General features: G+C 40.6%; 1 protein-coding gene and 1 long non-coding RNA gene across 2 annotated transcripts; one reads left to right on the top strand and one right to left on the bottom strand.

Annotated features, from left to right (window-relative positions):
* The first annotated feature begins 6,169 nt into the window (after positions 1-6,169).
* Positions 6,170-6,857, top strand: LOC145708905 (uncharacterized). The gene is made up of 3 exons (XR_014134863.1): positions 6,170-6,285; positions 6,525-6,696; positions 6,749-6,857. It is a non-coding gene; the product is annotated as an uncharacterized LOC145708905 (long non-coding RNA).
* A 1,966-nt stretch (positions 6,858-8,823) lies between these two features.
* Positions 8,824-10,313, bottom strand: LOC145709593 (uncharacterized). The gene is made up of 5 exons (XM_081787277.1): positions 10,138-10,313; positions 9,320-9,571; positions 9,155-9,273; positions 8,986-9,112; positions 8,824-8,943 (listed from the first exon to the last, which is right to left on the bottom strand). Exons 1-5 carry the CDS (start codon positions 10,177-10,179, stop codon positions 8,872-8,874), a joined length of 612 nt encoding a protein of 203 aa, XP_081643403.1. The 5' UTR covers positions 10,180-10,313; the 3' UTR covers positions 8,824-8,871.
* Between the last annotated feature and the right edge of the window lie 5,781 nt (positions 10,314-16,094).

Genomic DNA, 16,094 nt, shown 5'->3' with positions numbered 1-16,094 from the left:
TTCATCGAGATGATATTTTCGGAACCAGCTGGTCATTCTGTTCAAGCCTTTAGAATGGTCGAGATCCGGCAATATGTATATCAAAATTTATTTTTTTTTGATAATTAGTCGTTCTATCAGACTTTCGAACCGAACCACTTGGTTGACCGACCGGTTCAGAGCGGCACAAAGCGGTTTATGCTGTTAATATCCACTAAGTATTTAAATATGTATATCAAAATGGTTCTGCTCATAGGGAGTCTTTTAAACAGTTTTTTAACCCGAAGCACATGGATAACCGCCCGGTTAACAGCGGTTTAAAGCGGTTAACGCTCTAAATATTCACCAAGTATTTAAATATGTATATCAAAGTGGTTCTTTACTCTAAAGAACTCTTTTAAACAGATTTTCAACCCGAACCACTTCGCTTACCGCCCGGTTAGCAGCGGTTCAGAGTTTTTCATGCTCAGAGTATCAACAAAATGCTCAACAAATCAACAAAATGCGAACTTAACTACTTGGTTCAATGGCTGGTGAGTCGTGGATCAAGACAGTTCATCTTCTATTCACAGTCCAATTTACCAAGCCTACCTGAAGGGGAGGCCAGTCCCATTTATTAAATTCAGTCTGCGACGGGGCCAAGCCGACCCGAAGGGGAGACCAGTCACGATTATACAATTCAGTCTGCGACAGAGCCAAGCTGACCCGAAGGTGAGGCCATTCTAGTTTATATTATACAGTATGAGACGGGGCCAAGCCGACCGGAAGGAGGGTCAGCTCCGTTTTTTTAATTCAGTCTGAGACGGGGCCAAGCGGACCCGAAGGGGAGGCCAGTTTAGTTTATAAGACTCGAAGAGAATCGGCTTTGCCCCGACGCAGACTGAAATGCATAAACGGAACTGGCCTCCCCTTCGGGTCGCCTTAGCCCAGACGCAGACTGAATTATATAAACGTAACTTGCTTCCCCTTCGGGTCGGCTTAGCCCCGACGCAGACTGAATTATATAAACGTAACTGGCCTATCCTTCGAGTCGGCTTGGCCCCGTCGCAGACTGAATTCTATAAACGGAACTGGCCTCCCCTTCGGGTCGGCTTGGCCCCGACGCAGCCTGAATTGTATAAACGTTACTGGCCTGTCCTTCGGGTCGGCTTGGCCCCGACGCAGACTGAATTCTATAAACTTAACTGGCCTCCCCTTCGGGTCGGCTTGGCCCCGTCACAGACTGAATTGTATAGACAGAACTGGCCTCCCTCCGGGTCGGCTTGGCCCCGTCGCAGACTGAATTGTATGAACGGAACTGGCCTCCCCTTCAGGTCGGCTTGGCTCCGTTGTAGACTGAATCGTATAAAAAGGACTGTGAATAGAAGATGAACTGTCTCGAACCACGACTCACCAGTCATTGAACCGGAAGTATGCAATTAGTCTTGGTTCGATTGTTTTGTAGTCTGAAATAACATGTTCTTGAGGATTTTGCATTATTCCTCCGAAATTTGTTATGCCCCGAATCGAAGTTTTTTGTGGTAAAAATGATTTCTATTTTTGAAATTTCTCTACCTTCGCGCCTCATTTTTCCTAAAAAATCTCTAGAACATGTTATTTTAGATTTCAAAACAAGCGTTCCCAGACGAATTGCAACCTTCCATTGAACCAAGTAGTTTAGTTCGAAAATCTGTTAAAAAGACTGTTCTTGAGTAGAGAATCATTTCGATAAATATATACAAGCATTTTGTTGATACCAAGAGCGTGAAACACTCTGAACCGCTAATAACCAGGCGGTTATCCAAGTGGTTTGGGTTTAAAATCTGTTTTAAAGACTCCTTATGAGCAGAGAAGCATTTTGATATACATATTACATCATTTTGTGGGTATTAATAGCGTTTTTGAACCCCTGGTCGGTCATCCAAGTGGCTCGATTCGAAAATATGATGGTTCGACTTTTATCGTCGCCGGTATAAATAATTCGTTTCAACGAATAATTCGTTACCCTCGGTAAAAAATGTTTTTACTGACTGTTTGCGCGGTTAGGTAGAAAGATAACATCCTCGAAAATGAGCTTCTCTATCAAATCAGGCGCGGAGCGCATATAGATTCGGATTCTATAGGACTTTGGCTCGTTATATAACGAATTATTCGTTTTTCTAACGAATTATTCGTTCCAACGAAATATTTTCACCGGTTACCCTTTTTATCAAAAAATAGACATTTCGATATACCGTATATCATATACGTATTGCTGGGTCTCGACCCTTCTAAAGGCTTGAACCGCGACGAAGCGCCAGAATGAATTCAGTGATTCATTAGGTTCAAAAAAGTTATGGATCGTAATCATAACACGCCTAGAACAAAAGTTGAAATTCTTAAATTTGCGTATCTGATAGTTTCAGTCAACTTTTAGGCGCTAGAAAATCTCAAAGCATCCCCAAATCATAAATTTTTTCAATTATGATAAGATTAGAAAGTCAACTATCATATTATGAAGTTTGAGCAAAATCGATATATGGCCCATATAATATGGGAAGGCTGATAAAAGTCGATTTGACTGACATAAGTGCATTTTTCTCAGCAAAACCCACGAAAAAAAGGGCGAAGATAAAATTCTTTCGGAAAATATCTAGTTTTATTTTTCATTGCTTGTAATTGTCCTTTAAAAGGATCTACAGTAAGAGTTTGGTGAGAAATGAGGGTGGCGGGCGGCTTCGTTCGCAAAATCGAAAAATTTTTGGCCGGAAATCGTTCACAACTTTTTTCAAAATGTGTCCCAGCGGTAGAAAAAGACTGCTCCTGCCAAGCCAACGAGTTCTCTAACAGAAAGTGCGCGTAGCGCACACTCACGGGAAGATTTTTTTTCGGTGCGAACGGCGTTCGCAAGATTACGAACGGCGTTATTGTGAACGAAATTGCGAACGAAGCCGCCCTACACCAAGAAATGAACCAAGGATATAGATTTTGATTTAGAGCCTAGTCATATCTTTTATTTTCGGTAACAAGTAAATAAGTAAAAAATTTTCATTATTCTGAAAAATCTTTCAGAAAGGGGGAAACCAATAACCTCACAAACATTTTTTTCGTCTTTTCTGCGAAAAAAATAGGAACATTCAAACCATTGACGCAAAAAATCAGACATTCAAACCGATCGGGCATTCAAACCGATCGGACATTCAAACCATATTATGAATGTCCGTTTTGGTTTGAATGTCCGATCGGTTTGAATGTCCGATTGGTTTGAATGTCCGCCTCTCAGCGCATTGGCATTAATTTATAGCCGCACTACTACTGAATTAACCGCAAAACTACGAGATCGACCGCGTAACTAAGCTAACAACCTGCAAAAGAAAGAGACAAAGACAATTAGTGAAAGAAATTGATTTTATTCAGGATTTAGACTCAGGAGGAAAGTTTTCCACCATCATCATCTTCGCTATCCCTTTTTTAGGATATCTGTGATCCTCAAACCACCTTTCCAGGAGATCGTTGAGATTCGACTACTCCCTTTGGAGTATTTTGGCGGGCCAATTTCAATAAGGAATAGAAATTCCAAATCCTAACCCCCCATGTTTTTGTGCTCGTTAGAAAGAGCGTAAAAAGTTACGTCAGAAAAAAATAGTTTTAGGGGCTGAGTCATCATTAATGACGTCATGGCGGCTGGTTGAAGTTCCAAAAGTCCCAAACGTTGGGTCCCCTCTCATTTTTTTTCTAGAAATGCAAAATTTGAGTTCAATATATCAAAATGATCGCCTTGGCCTACTGTAGGTGAAGAGCTATATATGAAAGATCCAACTCTAGAAAAAAAAATTTTTTTTCGATTTTTTCAAAATTTTTTCCGAAAAATATAGCTCTTCACCTAGAGTAGGTCAAGGCGATCATTTTCCTGTATTTAACTCAAATTTTCCATTTGTGGAAAAAAAATGAGAGGGGACCCAACCTTTGGGCTTTTGGAACTTCAACCAGCCGCCATGACGTCATTTGTGATGACTCAGCCTCTAGAAATATTTTTTTCTGACGTAACTTTTTACGCTCTTTCCAACGATCATAAATACATGGGAGGTAAGGATTTGGAATTTCTATTCCTTATTGAAATTGGCCGCGGTGGTAAGACTAAAAATAAAAGTCAGTATTTCGTTCAATCTCAAAAAACGCAATTTCTTACCCGTTAAAATGCGCGTTTCGGACCCGACAAGTTCGGGAACTGACTGAAATGAGAAATCGGGCCCTCACAACAACTTCATTTCTAGAGAAATTCTCTCTTTTCCAAGAATTTTCGAAAACATGCAATTCAAGGTTTTTTGATGTTTTTATCATTAATGACGCTATTTAAAGCGGTTTAACACAAAAACAAAGCTCACCAACTTTTTAGTAAGGCTAAAATCGTTTTTTTTATCCGATAAAATGCTAAAATCACCTGAGTTTTTGGTCTTTTGCGTACAAAAATAGGAAAAAATTGAACGAAATTATTCTATGAATTCGTCACGCTTTAAAATCTAATAGAATCATGTTCTAAAACGATAATAATAGTCATGCATATAATTCTGCATTGCTCAAGCGCCGAGCCACAAGGTGCCAGTCGGTGCATTACTGACGCTGAAAACCGCGCAAAATCAAATTTCCTTTCTTAGCTGTTCAGACTGCTCCTGGACTACCTACAATCCCGGATTGATTTGGTTTAATCACCCCGCTCTGATACAGTAATGCCTATTCTAATGCAAAACGCAGCAGCTGTTGTGAGAGGATCAAATTTTGCAGTGACCGAGCATCATTTATTAACGCATCGAAGGCGGTTTCTCCAAACGCGACGAAATGTAAATGGAAATACAGTAACTTGCATTCATTTTTGCTTCTCATTAGCCAGTAATAGACTTCTTTTTTTTCAAAAACTGGGCTTCAAAAACGTATACTAAAAGAGAGAAGCTACTTTGATTGAAAGGAAACTTTGACGGCCCCGCTAAGGCCAGTCTGATGCGAATCAATGTCCTGCTAGAGGATGGCCCTACAGGAACAGGTTCCACAAAGAGACTTTATGGAAATAAACATCGGCATTTGCGATGCATATTCCTTTTTTGAACCTGTAAAAAGGAATCAGATGGATAATCAACGACCGCGAGCCGGTTATTCGCCGAGTAGTTTGGTTCTTCTTCACCACTTTCGGAATTTATTACACTTGGGCGGTGGTGTACAAAAATGTCAACATCTATTCAAAATACACAAGTTCCATGGTCACCGTCTATCGCCAGGGCGTAGGTAGACAAAATACGCATTGAGCTTGAAAAAAGGGCGTTTTTTTTTAAGATGGACGAAGTGTGGAATTTCCGCGAGTAACAACGTGCTTGAACTCGATGCACAGTAGAATGGTTCTAAATCACATTCACGAAGGCTCAGTTAACAATTACTTCTCTAAAATTTAGCGAGAGACAGTCATTTGAACTTCTCAACTTCAGGGGAAAAAAAATCACCTAGCCAAGCAAAGATTTAATGACAATTATTCGACCACTTTATCTTCGCGGCAGCGCAATCGACGACAAAGTTAATTGGGAGCTGATCAAGAGTTCCGAAGCATGGAAAAAGGAACGTGAAAACACTTTCCTCGATCTTGAGAAGGTTCGTTTTAATTTTGCTATTCGCGGGGCCAGTACTCCAACGATTCGGAGTTTGCGGTGACGCTTGCTTCGGAGACGCACCAAGGAATGAACATCTTGCAGTGCCAATACAGGAGCATGGACTGCCGTGATAGTTGGAATTCAGACGAGTGTTACAGAGCTTTTTATCTGTCAAATATTTCTCCTAGAGCAGATGCTAGTCGATCAGAGGAATTTATACAAAATTTTTCCGAACTTTTATCGCGAAGTGAATTTCTCAAGTTTGAAACTCGCAGTTACCAAATAAATTCTCTCAAAAAGGATTCGTCTAATCGAGAAGTCTGAACACTCAAAAGTCCTCACAAAGTACGGACGTTGCTTGCAATTCGACCCTCGCTTTCAGTTTATTAGGTTGACGATATTCTCGAGCACCCAAATCTAAATAACTTTAAATATTATCAAAATACACTCAATTCACGTTAAATAAAATTCCATCCACTTTCGCATTATCCAAATACCCCATTTATTAACGAATATTTTCCCTTGCCATCTGTTGAGACGATACAGTACCGAGGAAATCAGACGCTTGAGAGGCTTTGAATTGAGCATTCTGCCAACCGCTGAAAGTCGCCCTCACCTGGCTACTCAAACACCTTGACGATCACGGTGGCTTATAATGAGTCTGACCGCACGTTTGGTGGTCAACACACTACCAGAGATTTCTCTATGTACCTAGGTAAGTGTTTATCGTCCCATATCATTATGTCGCAATTGGCAAGTAAGGGGACACGAAGGGGCACTTAGCTTATAACACGAATAAAGGCTTAGCCTATGCCCGGTACTTTGTAATAATTCATTGACCTAATTTTTTCGGAATTCTCTGATGATTAGAGACGAATTCCAGCAAGGTTATTTTCGCTAACAATTTTTCACTGAATCTAAACAAGAGTCGAATTCTCTTTGAAAATGGTTTAGACAATCCGTTCGAGCGGCCAAATATCGTTGCGCATACGTCTCGTTTCCAAGTCAACAACCAAATCGGCGTCCCGGTGAACCGCATCCAACAAGCTCACAAAAAGTTCCTCGGGCATCCCTACTCACGCTGCACTGAAAAGGTCCTCAACTCGACCAAAGAGTGGCCGTACACGTGAGTAGATAGAGTACACGTCCCTCAAACTAATACTCTCTCCACCGCAAAGGCGTCAATCTTGTCGGGAAGAGTGCTATGCCATGAACGTCACGAAAACATGCGACTGTTCTTGGGGTCGATCGTGTGTCAGCTGGAAGAAGATAGACCTCAAACATTGATGCGGGGTCGATTTGAACATCAATGATGATCCGTTTGAGAAATCATAAAAATTTCATTCAAAAAGATGGTCAAAAGTAATCCCTTCTTCTATAAAGTAGATTTTTGGCGATTTTCGACGATTACTGGTGGCACATTCTTAAGATCATAAATTATCGTATCGCGTTTCTTGACAGGCAAATGCGCTCGATCGCAATAGAATGGCACCTGCCAGCGCTTACGTTCACAATCTGAACTTGGTCAAATAGAAAACTCTTTCATTCCGATAATTGGTATCAAATTTTAATCTCTCAAAAAAGATTCTACTTTCAGGCAAAAAGACTTGAATAATTCAAAGAGAGAGAGAACTTCTCTAATTAGCAGATAGTATAAGAACGGGTAGGCCGACCTCTGACCCCCTTTTACTGTTAGAACAGCTAATTATTATTTTCTTATATAAACATGAACCCGCGAAAAAAATTAGAAGTCGGAAACGCGGAAACGGACAGCTGCGAATAATTAAAAAGTGCTTGGGCCTTCTCGAAAAGGTCGCTGAAGTAAGACTCAGATAAGCGGATTGATTCCTCACTTGCATCAACGCGGCATGACACACGATTGACCCATTTGGTAAAATGCCCTGGTGGAATAACACGTTCTCTCATCTTGACGATACGAAGTATCTAACTTGCACGATTCAGCAGGTAATTTTCTATTTGACGGAATCCGACATCCAGAGTCCTGATTTAACAGAAAATAAAACACCAAAAAAGGGTCGAATTTAACTCTAATTAGCAAATATTTTGCATGATGAAGATCCACGAGCACGAAATCATCTGCGACTGCCCGGTGGAGTGCTCCGACATAAGCTACAAAATGAACATCGTTTTCGACGGGATTCACGAGCACAATGTGGATCAACTAAAGCAGCTCGGCGTACCGACTAGCGATGAGGAGCGCTGCGAGAAAGTGAACGAGAACACGACCAGCTTCAAAATCAAAGTGACGACGGCGATGGTAGTTTTAGAGGACAACGGGTTGAGCCTCGTTTTGAAATAAGATTTCTTATCTTGCGATTTGATTATTGTTCTGCCTTTTCTTGGGCTTAACCTTAAACAAAAGGAAGCCGAATTCGAGCTGCAGGAAAAGGCTGACATCACGCCGATGCAGGTGAGCCCAAAGTGAATTCTGCTTTTGATTCGCTCCATTCGCCAATTCAGTTTGTTGCGGATGTCGGAGGTACAGCTGGATTTATGCTCGGCATGTCAATAGGACGGGCTACAGCCACTTCATTATTTGGACGCAGACACCTTCGCAAAACGTGTTTTTCAAGCACTAATCCGCCTTGCAGTAAATTAGGCCAGTCAAGATATTTTTCGTATTTTGCTTAGGTTAGATTCTAAACTTTGGAATTATACATTTAGAAGCCAAGGCTAAGCCTCTAAGCTAGAATTTAAGCGGAAGCCAGAGATACCTCTAGGCTGCCATTGTTAGAAAACAAAATAGTTGTTTACTTTTGAAAATTATGCAAGGACACGCTAGCGGTTAGTGGAACGAACCCTTTCAAGCGACATTGTTAGCTGTCGCCGATTTCATGGTTGCATCTGTTTATAACTTTCTGTACTGGCTCGTCAAGAATATCTATCTTACGATAAAGGACTCAGTTTTCATTTTGTATCTTGAAGTACTCGGTAAAGTTTTTGCAAACTTCTGCAAATCATAAACTCAAGCAAAGACGACTCATGCATTCAAGAGAATAATGAAGCGACCACCTGCAATGACAAGGAAAGAGAAATCGCTGAAAGAAGAACTGTTTGCAAACAAAAAAATTTCCGTAAAATCCAACACTTAGCCTTTCACAACCCTCTTTTAGACGTACGATTAATGTCAAACGCTTCGATAAATTATGCTGCAATCAAGGAAGACCGAACAATTGGCGAAACATCAGTTCAGCGACACTTGACATTCGCCGATATCCTGTTATTAATATTAGCGCCTTTCCGAATCAATAAACTTGTTTTTTTTACAAAAAAGATGGCTTTATTTGGTTGAAGGGTTGTCTTGGTAAGTTTTTCTCTCAGAAGGAAGAAGCGGATCCTGGGAGTCAGATGCCTTAACGAAAAGGTATTTCACTTAGATCAATTCAAAGCATACTTGAAGACAAATCTGTGTTCCAATAACAGTGGAGGGGATGATTGCTCGACGAGGCGATGGGCAGGAACCAGGGTAGTTGGCTTCCAGACTCCTCCTGGAACTGCTAAGGACGTTGTTATGCCTTCTCCTAGAACCATGTTAAACCAAGAAACAAGTACTTCCAGCATACTTGAAGATAACGTAGGAGATGAATAGGGTCAAGCAGGAGACAACAATAAAGGAGAGCCATAAGAAGCGAATCAAATTGTCCGAATACCAGCTTGATCTTACCGAAGTTTCGAAACAAGTCTGAACAAAAAAGAAATGATTTCAATTTTAAAGCATTATCATTTACCTCTTCATGTGGGGAGCTTTCCATGACTTCCGAAATTCTTTCATCGAGAACTTCATCTGGGATTCTCGAGCTTGCCTCTGGGTTGAAATTTGGCGTCTTCTTCATCAATGTCTCCAAAGGTAGACATTCATCCTGTCTGCTATTGAAAATGCCAATGAAACTGCGCAAGTGCTTCTGACAGCAGTATTTCAGTCCGAGTAACCATTTACATCCTTCATGGCTCTGCCCGTCCATGTGAATGCGATTGTAACACTGTAAGTTCCAGTTAAATAAAATATTGAGGAGACGGATTCGGAGAAAAAAGTAGAATCCAACAAGGATTAAAATGTTTATAAAGGATTATTGTAGCTTACCGTGCTAGTGAGGCGTTTTAACGTTAAAATTTAATCAACGAAACAGTAAAAATTAATAAAACTAAAACAGAAAAGTGGATCAAAAATCTGTGGCCGATATGATCGAGAAATATGCTCTTCCGAATACATTTATGAGTTCATTTATAAAGCAAAAGTTCGAGTTGCCCGTGTTTTAATGACTGCAGCAACAAATTATCATGCCACTTTCTGCAAAGTTTTAGACGGAAATCACCGTATTTTATCTCGACAATCATTGGTGTTAAATTTGGGAAATTATATTTAGAAGGCTTCAAAGAACTTTCTACTCCATTTGTCTGGAAATTTATGAGATGCCGAGGTTAAATTTTTGGTCAGAATTGAAGATTGAGTATTATCTTTCAATATTATTTGCCCGCCGAATCGGTTTATTGGCTATATTTGTAGAACTGCCGCAAGATGTCTTTTCGACAAGATTATTGCACTTACCTGTGTGCAGAGGGATGCGCCGCACTTGTCGTTCGCCATCATCGCTTCTCTAAATATTTCCTTCGCTTCTCGGATTTTTTTTTATTCTGGGAGGGAGCAAGCGAAAAGTTGGTTTTTAAACTATTGTTTCTGGGAATTGAGGATGTCGTCAAAGTGCTCCATGTCGCATTTACTGCTCATTTATCGGCTTTGAGCGGAGCGCTGTAACGTATTCACAGCGACAAACGACTCGTTTGGCTCTAGTTATTAGCAATGGACAGCACGTCAAAATCCACAGGATGTGGCTTACGCAAATTGACGACTAATTGATTGCAACTGAAGAATAAAGAAGGAGTCATCATTTGAAATCGCTGGACGGTGCATCATTTCCAACCTTTGAATCCATCTCTGCACTGCTAACACTTTTAAAAAAGCAGTTGAAACTCAAAGAATATATTTTAACCAGTGTTACTGGCCCAGTAATGAAGCATTACTACTAAAGTAGGTTAAAATTTTCTAACAGTGAATTATAATGATAATTTCAAAAAAATTTTTGTGGGTCTGAAAATCGTAAAAATTCTGAAAGTGCAGTTTTCTTCAGCTTGTTGAGACGAGTCGAATGGTGGGTCAAACTCTTGATAACTCCAAGGATTGACCGGTTAACCGGCTGGTTACCGGAAAATACGTTTCCGGTCGCCGTTTTTGTTCTAGAAATGCTAGGATGATGAATGAACCCGGAAACTGATCCTTATGGTAAGTTCTACTGTGGGCAAAAAGATATTGGTCAAATATACAGCGAAACTTTTTTAAACGATAAAAATTCTAAATTTTGTATGTATTTCGTTGTTGCTGCACCTTCCTAATTTTCGGTCCCATTTTCATAAGAAAATAGAATTTTGGTGATAAGCATCTTATAGTTAGAGATATGATTCTCATTTTTTCACCCACAGAAGAACTAACTTCAAGGACCATTTTCCCGCTTTTTTTGTCATTCTAGCATTTCTAGAACAAAAACGGCGACCGGAAATGTATTTTCCGGGAAATTGCCGGCTAACCGGTTAATCATTGGAGTCATCAAAAGTTTGACCCATCATTCGACTCGTCTCGACGAGCTGAAGAAAACTGCACTTTTAGATTTTTTATGATTTCCGGACCCGCAAAAATTTTTTTGAAATTATCTAATACTAATAGTCTCGTAATGAGAGTACTACTATCAAAGACTGTAATTGACAATTCTGAATTATCAAGCGTGTCTCAAATTTTTTGACATTTTTGAGAAAATCGTGTCCAAAAATTCCATAATTAACTGTATAGTTAGAAACAATCAACGACGATCGGAAACTTCAAAGGAATTTATTGATGCAGAATATTATCGCTTGAGAAGAAAATATTATTCCGATAGATGTCTGCAATTAACTGATGTCTTTCTTGATCTCTTTCCCTTTCTTGAATTTGTCGACATCTTTCATAATAGCCTATTATTAATAGGACAAAGGCGATATCCGACAACTGTCTGAAAAATAGATTATTTTTCTTTCGGAAAAGCTTTACATATATTCTTCCGCGCCATTTTTTTGTTTTTCAGCGGCAAAGTTGTTTCAAATGATGTAGATTTATTTCTGACGGGAAAAGCAGACTGGGCTCTGCGTCATTTTCCGGCTGACATAATTCTTTAATACAGAATTTCTGTGAATAATCTTTTCAATACCTTCTTCGGTCTTATTAAGATTTTAATGAATTGAGAACGCGTAATTAATTATGCCTGTCCTCGTCTGCAGAGCTGGCTGCTCCGAGACTTAAACGCATTTACGAAATAAAACGTATATTGCTCTTTTCTTTACAGGAAAACATCGGTGCATCGATTGCGAGCAGATTTTGTATTAAAAATTTATCTTTCCATGAGTCCAGGATATAAGGTGCGTGTTTAGCCTAGAGCATATTATTCGTGCATCGCCTTAATGAGAATTCACTTGATTTTATTCGCCAGGTTAGATGCAGCATAAAATTATCAACTATTTTTTTAACAATTCAGTGCCGCTATGGCTCACTCTTCGGAGGGTGATCAAGGTAAGAAAATTTTTTTCTGATTTCAACTATACACTTTGATATCTTCAGAGCTTACCGCTAAGGATGGTAGTAGTAATATACCTGAACGGGGTTTTGCCTCAGAAAATTCGCTGAAACATGCTCTGATTGGCTCATTCATATTGGCGGACTTATCGCTGATTGGCCAGAGGCAGGGGATAATCTTTTTAATCCTGTGCTCTGATTGGCCGATCTTGAAATTAATCCCTAGTTGAACTTGACTAATCCCCCGTTGAACTTGACTAATCCCCCGTTGAACTTGACTAATCTCTTGTTGACCTTGAACTTTGAACTTGTCACGTATTCAAATTGCATCACGTACAATTTAGCCTCAGGTGTGCGCCCAAACCCTCGAGGGACTAGTCACGAGTGTTTAAAATTGATTTTAGATGATGAAAACACAAATGGAAGCTTCTCGAAACGAAAATGGAGATTTTGGTAAAATTTCTCTAGAATTGTTGTTCTGCTGAGGACCAAAATCGAAAAAAAGTCAGTTTAAGTATTTGACTTAAACAAAGCGCCGCTTTTCGGAAAGAATAGCGCGACTACTGGGATGACCCGTCCAACTACAAGAGTAAGTAAAAGAAACGAAAAATTTTTAATTTTTCCAGAGTGTCACCGCCCACGTGAAGGCTCTTCGAGATGCTTTTCGAGAGTTAATTCTCAAGGCGGAAGCTGCGGAAGGCGCCCGAACTGGCAACGTCCCGGATTCGACTGGTCTTTATAGTTCCAACACTTCAGGAAGCGGTAAATATTTTAAATTTTCAAATTTCAATTTATCAAGTAGATTCTCCTGCTGGAAACGACGCTCCCCGATGGTACCAAGGTCCGAGAGAAGGACCACCGGAAGTTCCTGAGCGACGTTTTCCATTCGTCTCGCAACTGGATCTTTCCAGAGTCCCGCCCTTCGGTAAAATGACTGATTTTTCTTCAATTATTTTTAATTAGTTCGCAACGAAATTGTTCGACGTCGAGCTGATGACTTGGTTAATCAGCTCACCGAACGAGGGCTTACCTTCGGACAGCAACGAGGACAGGGACAAGCTCGCCTTGTTGAAGGCGTCGTTCGAAAAGGTAAAATACTTTTAGCTTCTCATTTTTGAGATTATAAATTAAGCTCCGGCGCCCGTCCTCACCCCCTTTCCAAAAGGTGAACAGGGGCACTTTGCTCGATGGATCGGAGTTGCCAACTCTTCCCTTACTTCTGGACCGTTGCTTTCAAGTCTGACGGATACAACAGTCCAGACATCGCTTTCTGAAGGCCACGGGGAATCTTCCCAGGAAGAAGATCCTGCGCCTGCTCGTGTCAAGCGAAGAAAACAGCGGCGAGTCGACTTGAACCAGGTAATTTTCATTTTTTGAATTAATTGAATAAAATAAATAAAGGCATTCGTCGGCGACGATGCTGGTTCAAGTGGCGGTAGCAGCAGCAGCAGCAGCAGCGACGGCGAAGGAGAGCCTACTCCGCGACCACGACGACGTCCTCGACGACGCCCTGCCCCTCGAAGACCTATCGATTATCTATTTCGATATTACATTGACGGCCCGATGACTGTGCCGAACCCCCGATTTTCGGACACTTTGAGGTCAACACCTCCAACTTTCTCCATTTGCCCCATGGAAGACGCCGGTAAGAGATAGATTTCAAAAATTTATATTTATATCGTTCTAGCTCCGGTTGTAAACTTTGCCGGCGTTTTTACCTTGGCGCAAGCGCTGAACACTGCCGTGTTCCTTTTTAATAGGGACATGGCAGAACTTGATCTGCTCGAAGCTGAGTTGGCCAGTGGTCAATTTGGATGCGTCCTGGAAACCTCGGCTCATCTGTTCGCTATTGGACCAATGTATACTTCTCCAATTTTCGAACAATAAACATATATTCTTTTTTACTGTAATTTGTCTGAAGAAAATCTTTATTCAGTCAAATCTGTGTTTGTTCTTATTGATCGAATGGCGCTATAACTTAAGCTATAAAATGCAGGAAAGCAGAATGTGAAATAACAAAAAAAATGGTTTCAACTTCGAACAATAACTTTTCTTCAAATAACAATGTTCGTAACATAAATCATGAAAGAATTTTAAACGGACTTGAGCGAGAAGAAGAAGCTGTCAACAATTTTGAAGATTACATGGATCACTTGGATTTGAGCGAGCTAAGACGACATTTTATGTACATTTATAGTCGATTTTTCGAAATAATCTTTCGTGGCAACGAAGTCACACAAAATATGCGATATATTTTGAACGATCTTGAATGTCTTCTCGGTGAATATGAATAAAAACTGAAAAAAAATCTAGTGTTATCACTCTTCTTTGCAAGAAAAAAGTTTTGTTTTGATGTTTGGCAGGGTTATGATTGCGCGTTTTAATTTCAAAATTTCTTCGAAAGGGATTAGCACTGGGAGTTTCGGCGAATCATCGGTGAGAAATTCCTTTGCAGGCGGTTAGGGAAAACCGTATTTCGAGATTCAGAGGGCGGTGGCGCGATATCGCGGAAAAGGAGAAAAACACTGAGAAAGGAATTTCCCATCATTTTCAAAGCGGAGAAAAAGAGAAACCTTATCGCCTGACATTGATTTTTTCTATCAAACTTGCCGACAATTCTCACTGTAAACTATTTTTAATTAAGAAGGAGGCAATAGTGAGCATGGCTAAAAACCGATCGAGAGACGACCTTGTTTCTGTCGCTTCCAACAAGACTCGCCGCTCCCGAGAAATTCTCACTAGCAGCAGGTGATCAAAGAGAAAATTTTCATCTTTTTAATGGGAAAATCTAGCGCTAGTGAGGTAGAAGTAGAGGTTGGTTCTTCGATTTCCAACTCTTCTATGAGTTCTGTCGAGGACGCCCCTGTTTTCGACTTGAACCAGATGACTGCGCAACAGTTCAAGAACCTGGCTTCGGCTAACGGATTCCGAGTAAGTAGCAAGTTAATTTAAAAAATTTTTATATTTACAAAAATAATCTAGGAGGAGCGCAAAGGATGCTTCACCGTGCGTGAAAGCTCCTTCATCCTTTTCGGAGGCTTTGTCGGAATCGCGATGTGCGCTCTCATCTTCAGCGCCTTGCTCATCACCGGCAAGATCTCAGTCGCCACCGAGGACAAAGTTGTCAAAAATCACGCTGTCATCGGACCTCAGCTTCCCTCGCAGACCTCTTTCCCTCTCCAGCGCACTCGACGAGATCTTACCGACGGACAACCCCGCATGTGCTTTGAATGTGCCTTTCGATCTCTTCTTGAAGAAATCAACGAGATGCGTCTTCAAGCGGAAAGAAACGTCCACACCGCTCGCGATCATTTGAGCGAACTTGTCGGCCGCGAATTACGTAAGTTAAGCTGACAGTTGATTGGTTGACTATTCGGATTTAGCGCCACCCGTCGAGATTGAAGGCTCAAGCGAGGCCCAAGACACCTTCCAGACGGCTTACGATTTCACTTTGGAAGAAACCACCGTTGGCAACTACGATGTGGTTTACGTCGACGACGATGAAGACCACGTTCCAGTTCGTTTTACTCGTAAGTCTCATTTCATAATTACTCGTTTTGATTTGATTTTAATAGGCACCGCTGAAGACGAAGAAGGCTCCGTTGAAGTCTAAACCCTAGATCTCTCAAAAACGTTTCGGTTTCTCATCAATTTTTGTTAAGCTTGACTACTGACACAAATTTACAGTCTTGCTCTCCCTCATTCCTTCAAAAGTTGTCAATAGTTCATTAAAATTTCGTTCATTTATCGCACCCTTTAAATTCGCTGTTTTAAGTTCATTTTCGACAATTTTTGTTTATCAAAACTACTGGAAAAATTTAAAGTTTTGTTTCTTCCTCCCCTCAAAAATTGCCAAATTTCCCCCAAAAATTAGTGATTAGTTTAAAAACCAAAGAATGGATAACGTC

The sequence above is a fragment of the Oikopleura dioica genome, chromosome XSR (assembly GCF_907165135.1).
Source record: "Oikopleura dioica chromosome XSR, OKI2018_I68_1.0, whole genome shotgun sequence".
NCBI classification, from domain to species: domain Eukaryota; kingdom Metazoa; phylum Chordata; class Appendicularia; order Copelata; family Oikopleuridae; genus Oikopleura; species Oikopleura dioica.
This window is presented reverse-complemented; position numbering and strand designations above follow the sequence as displayed.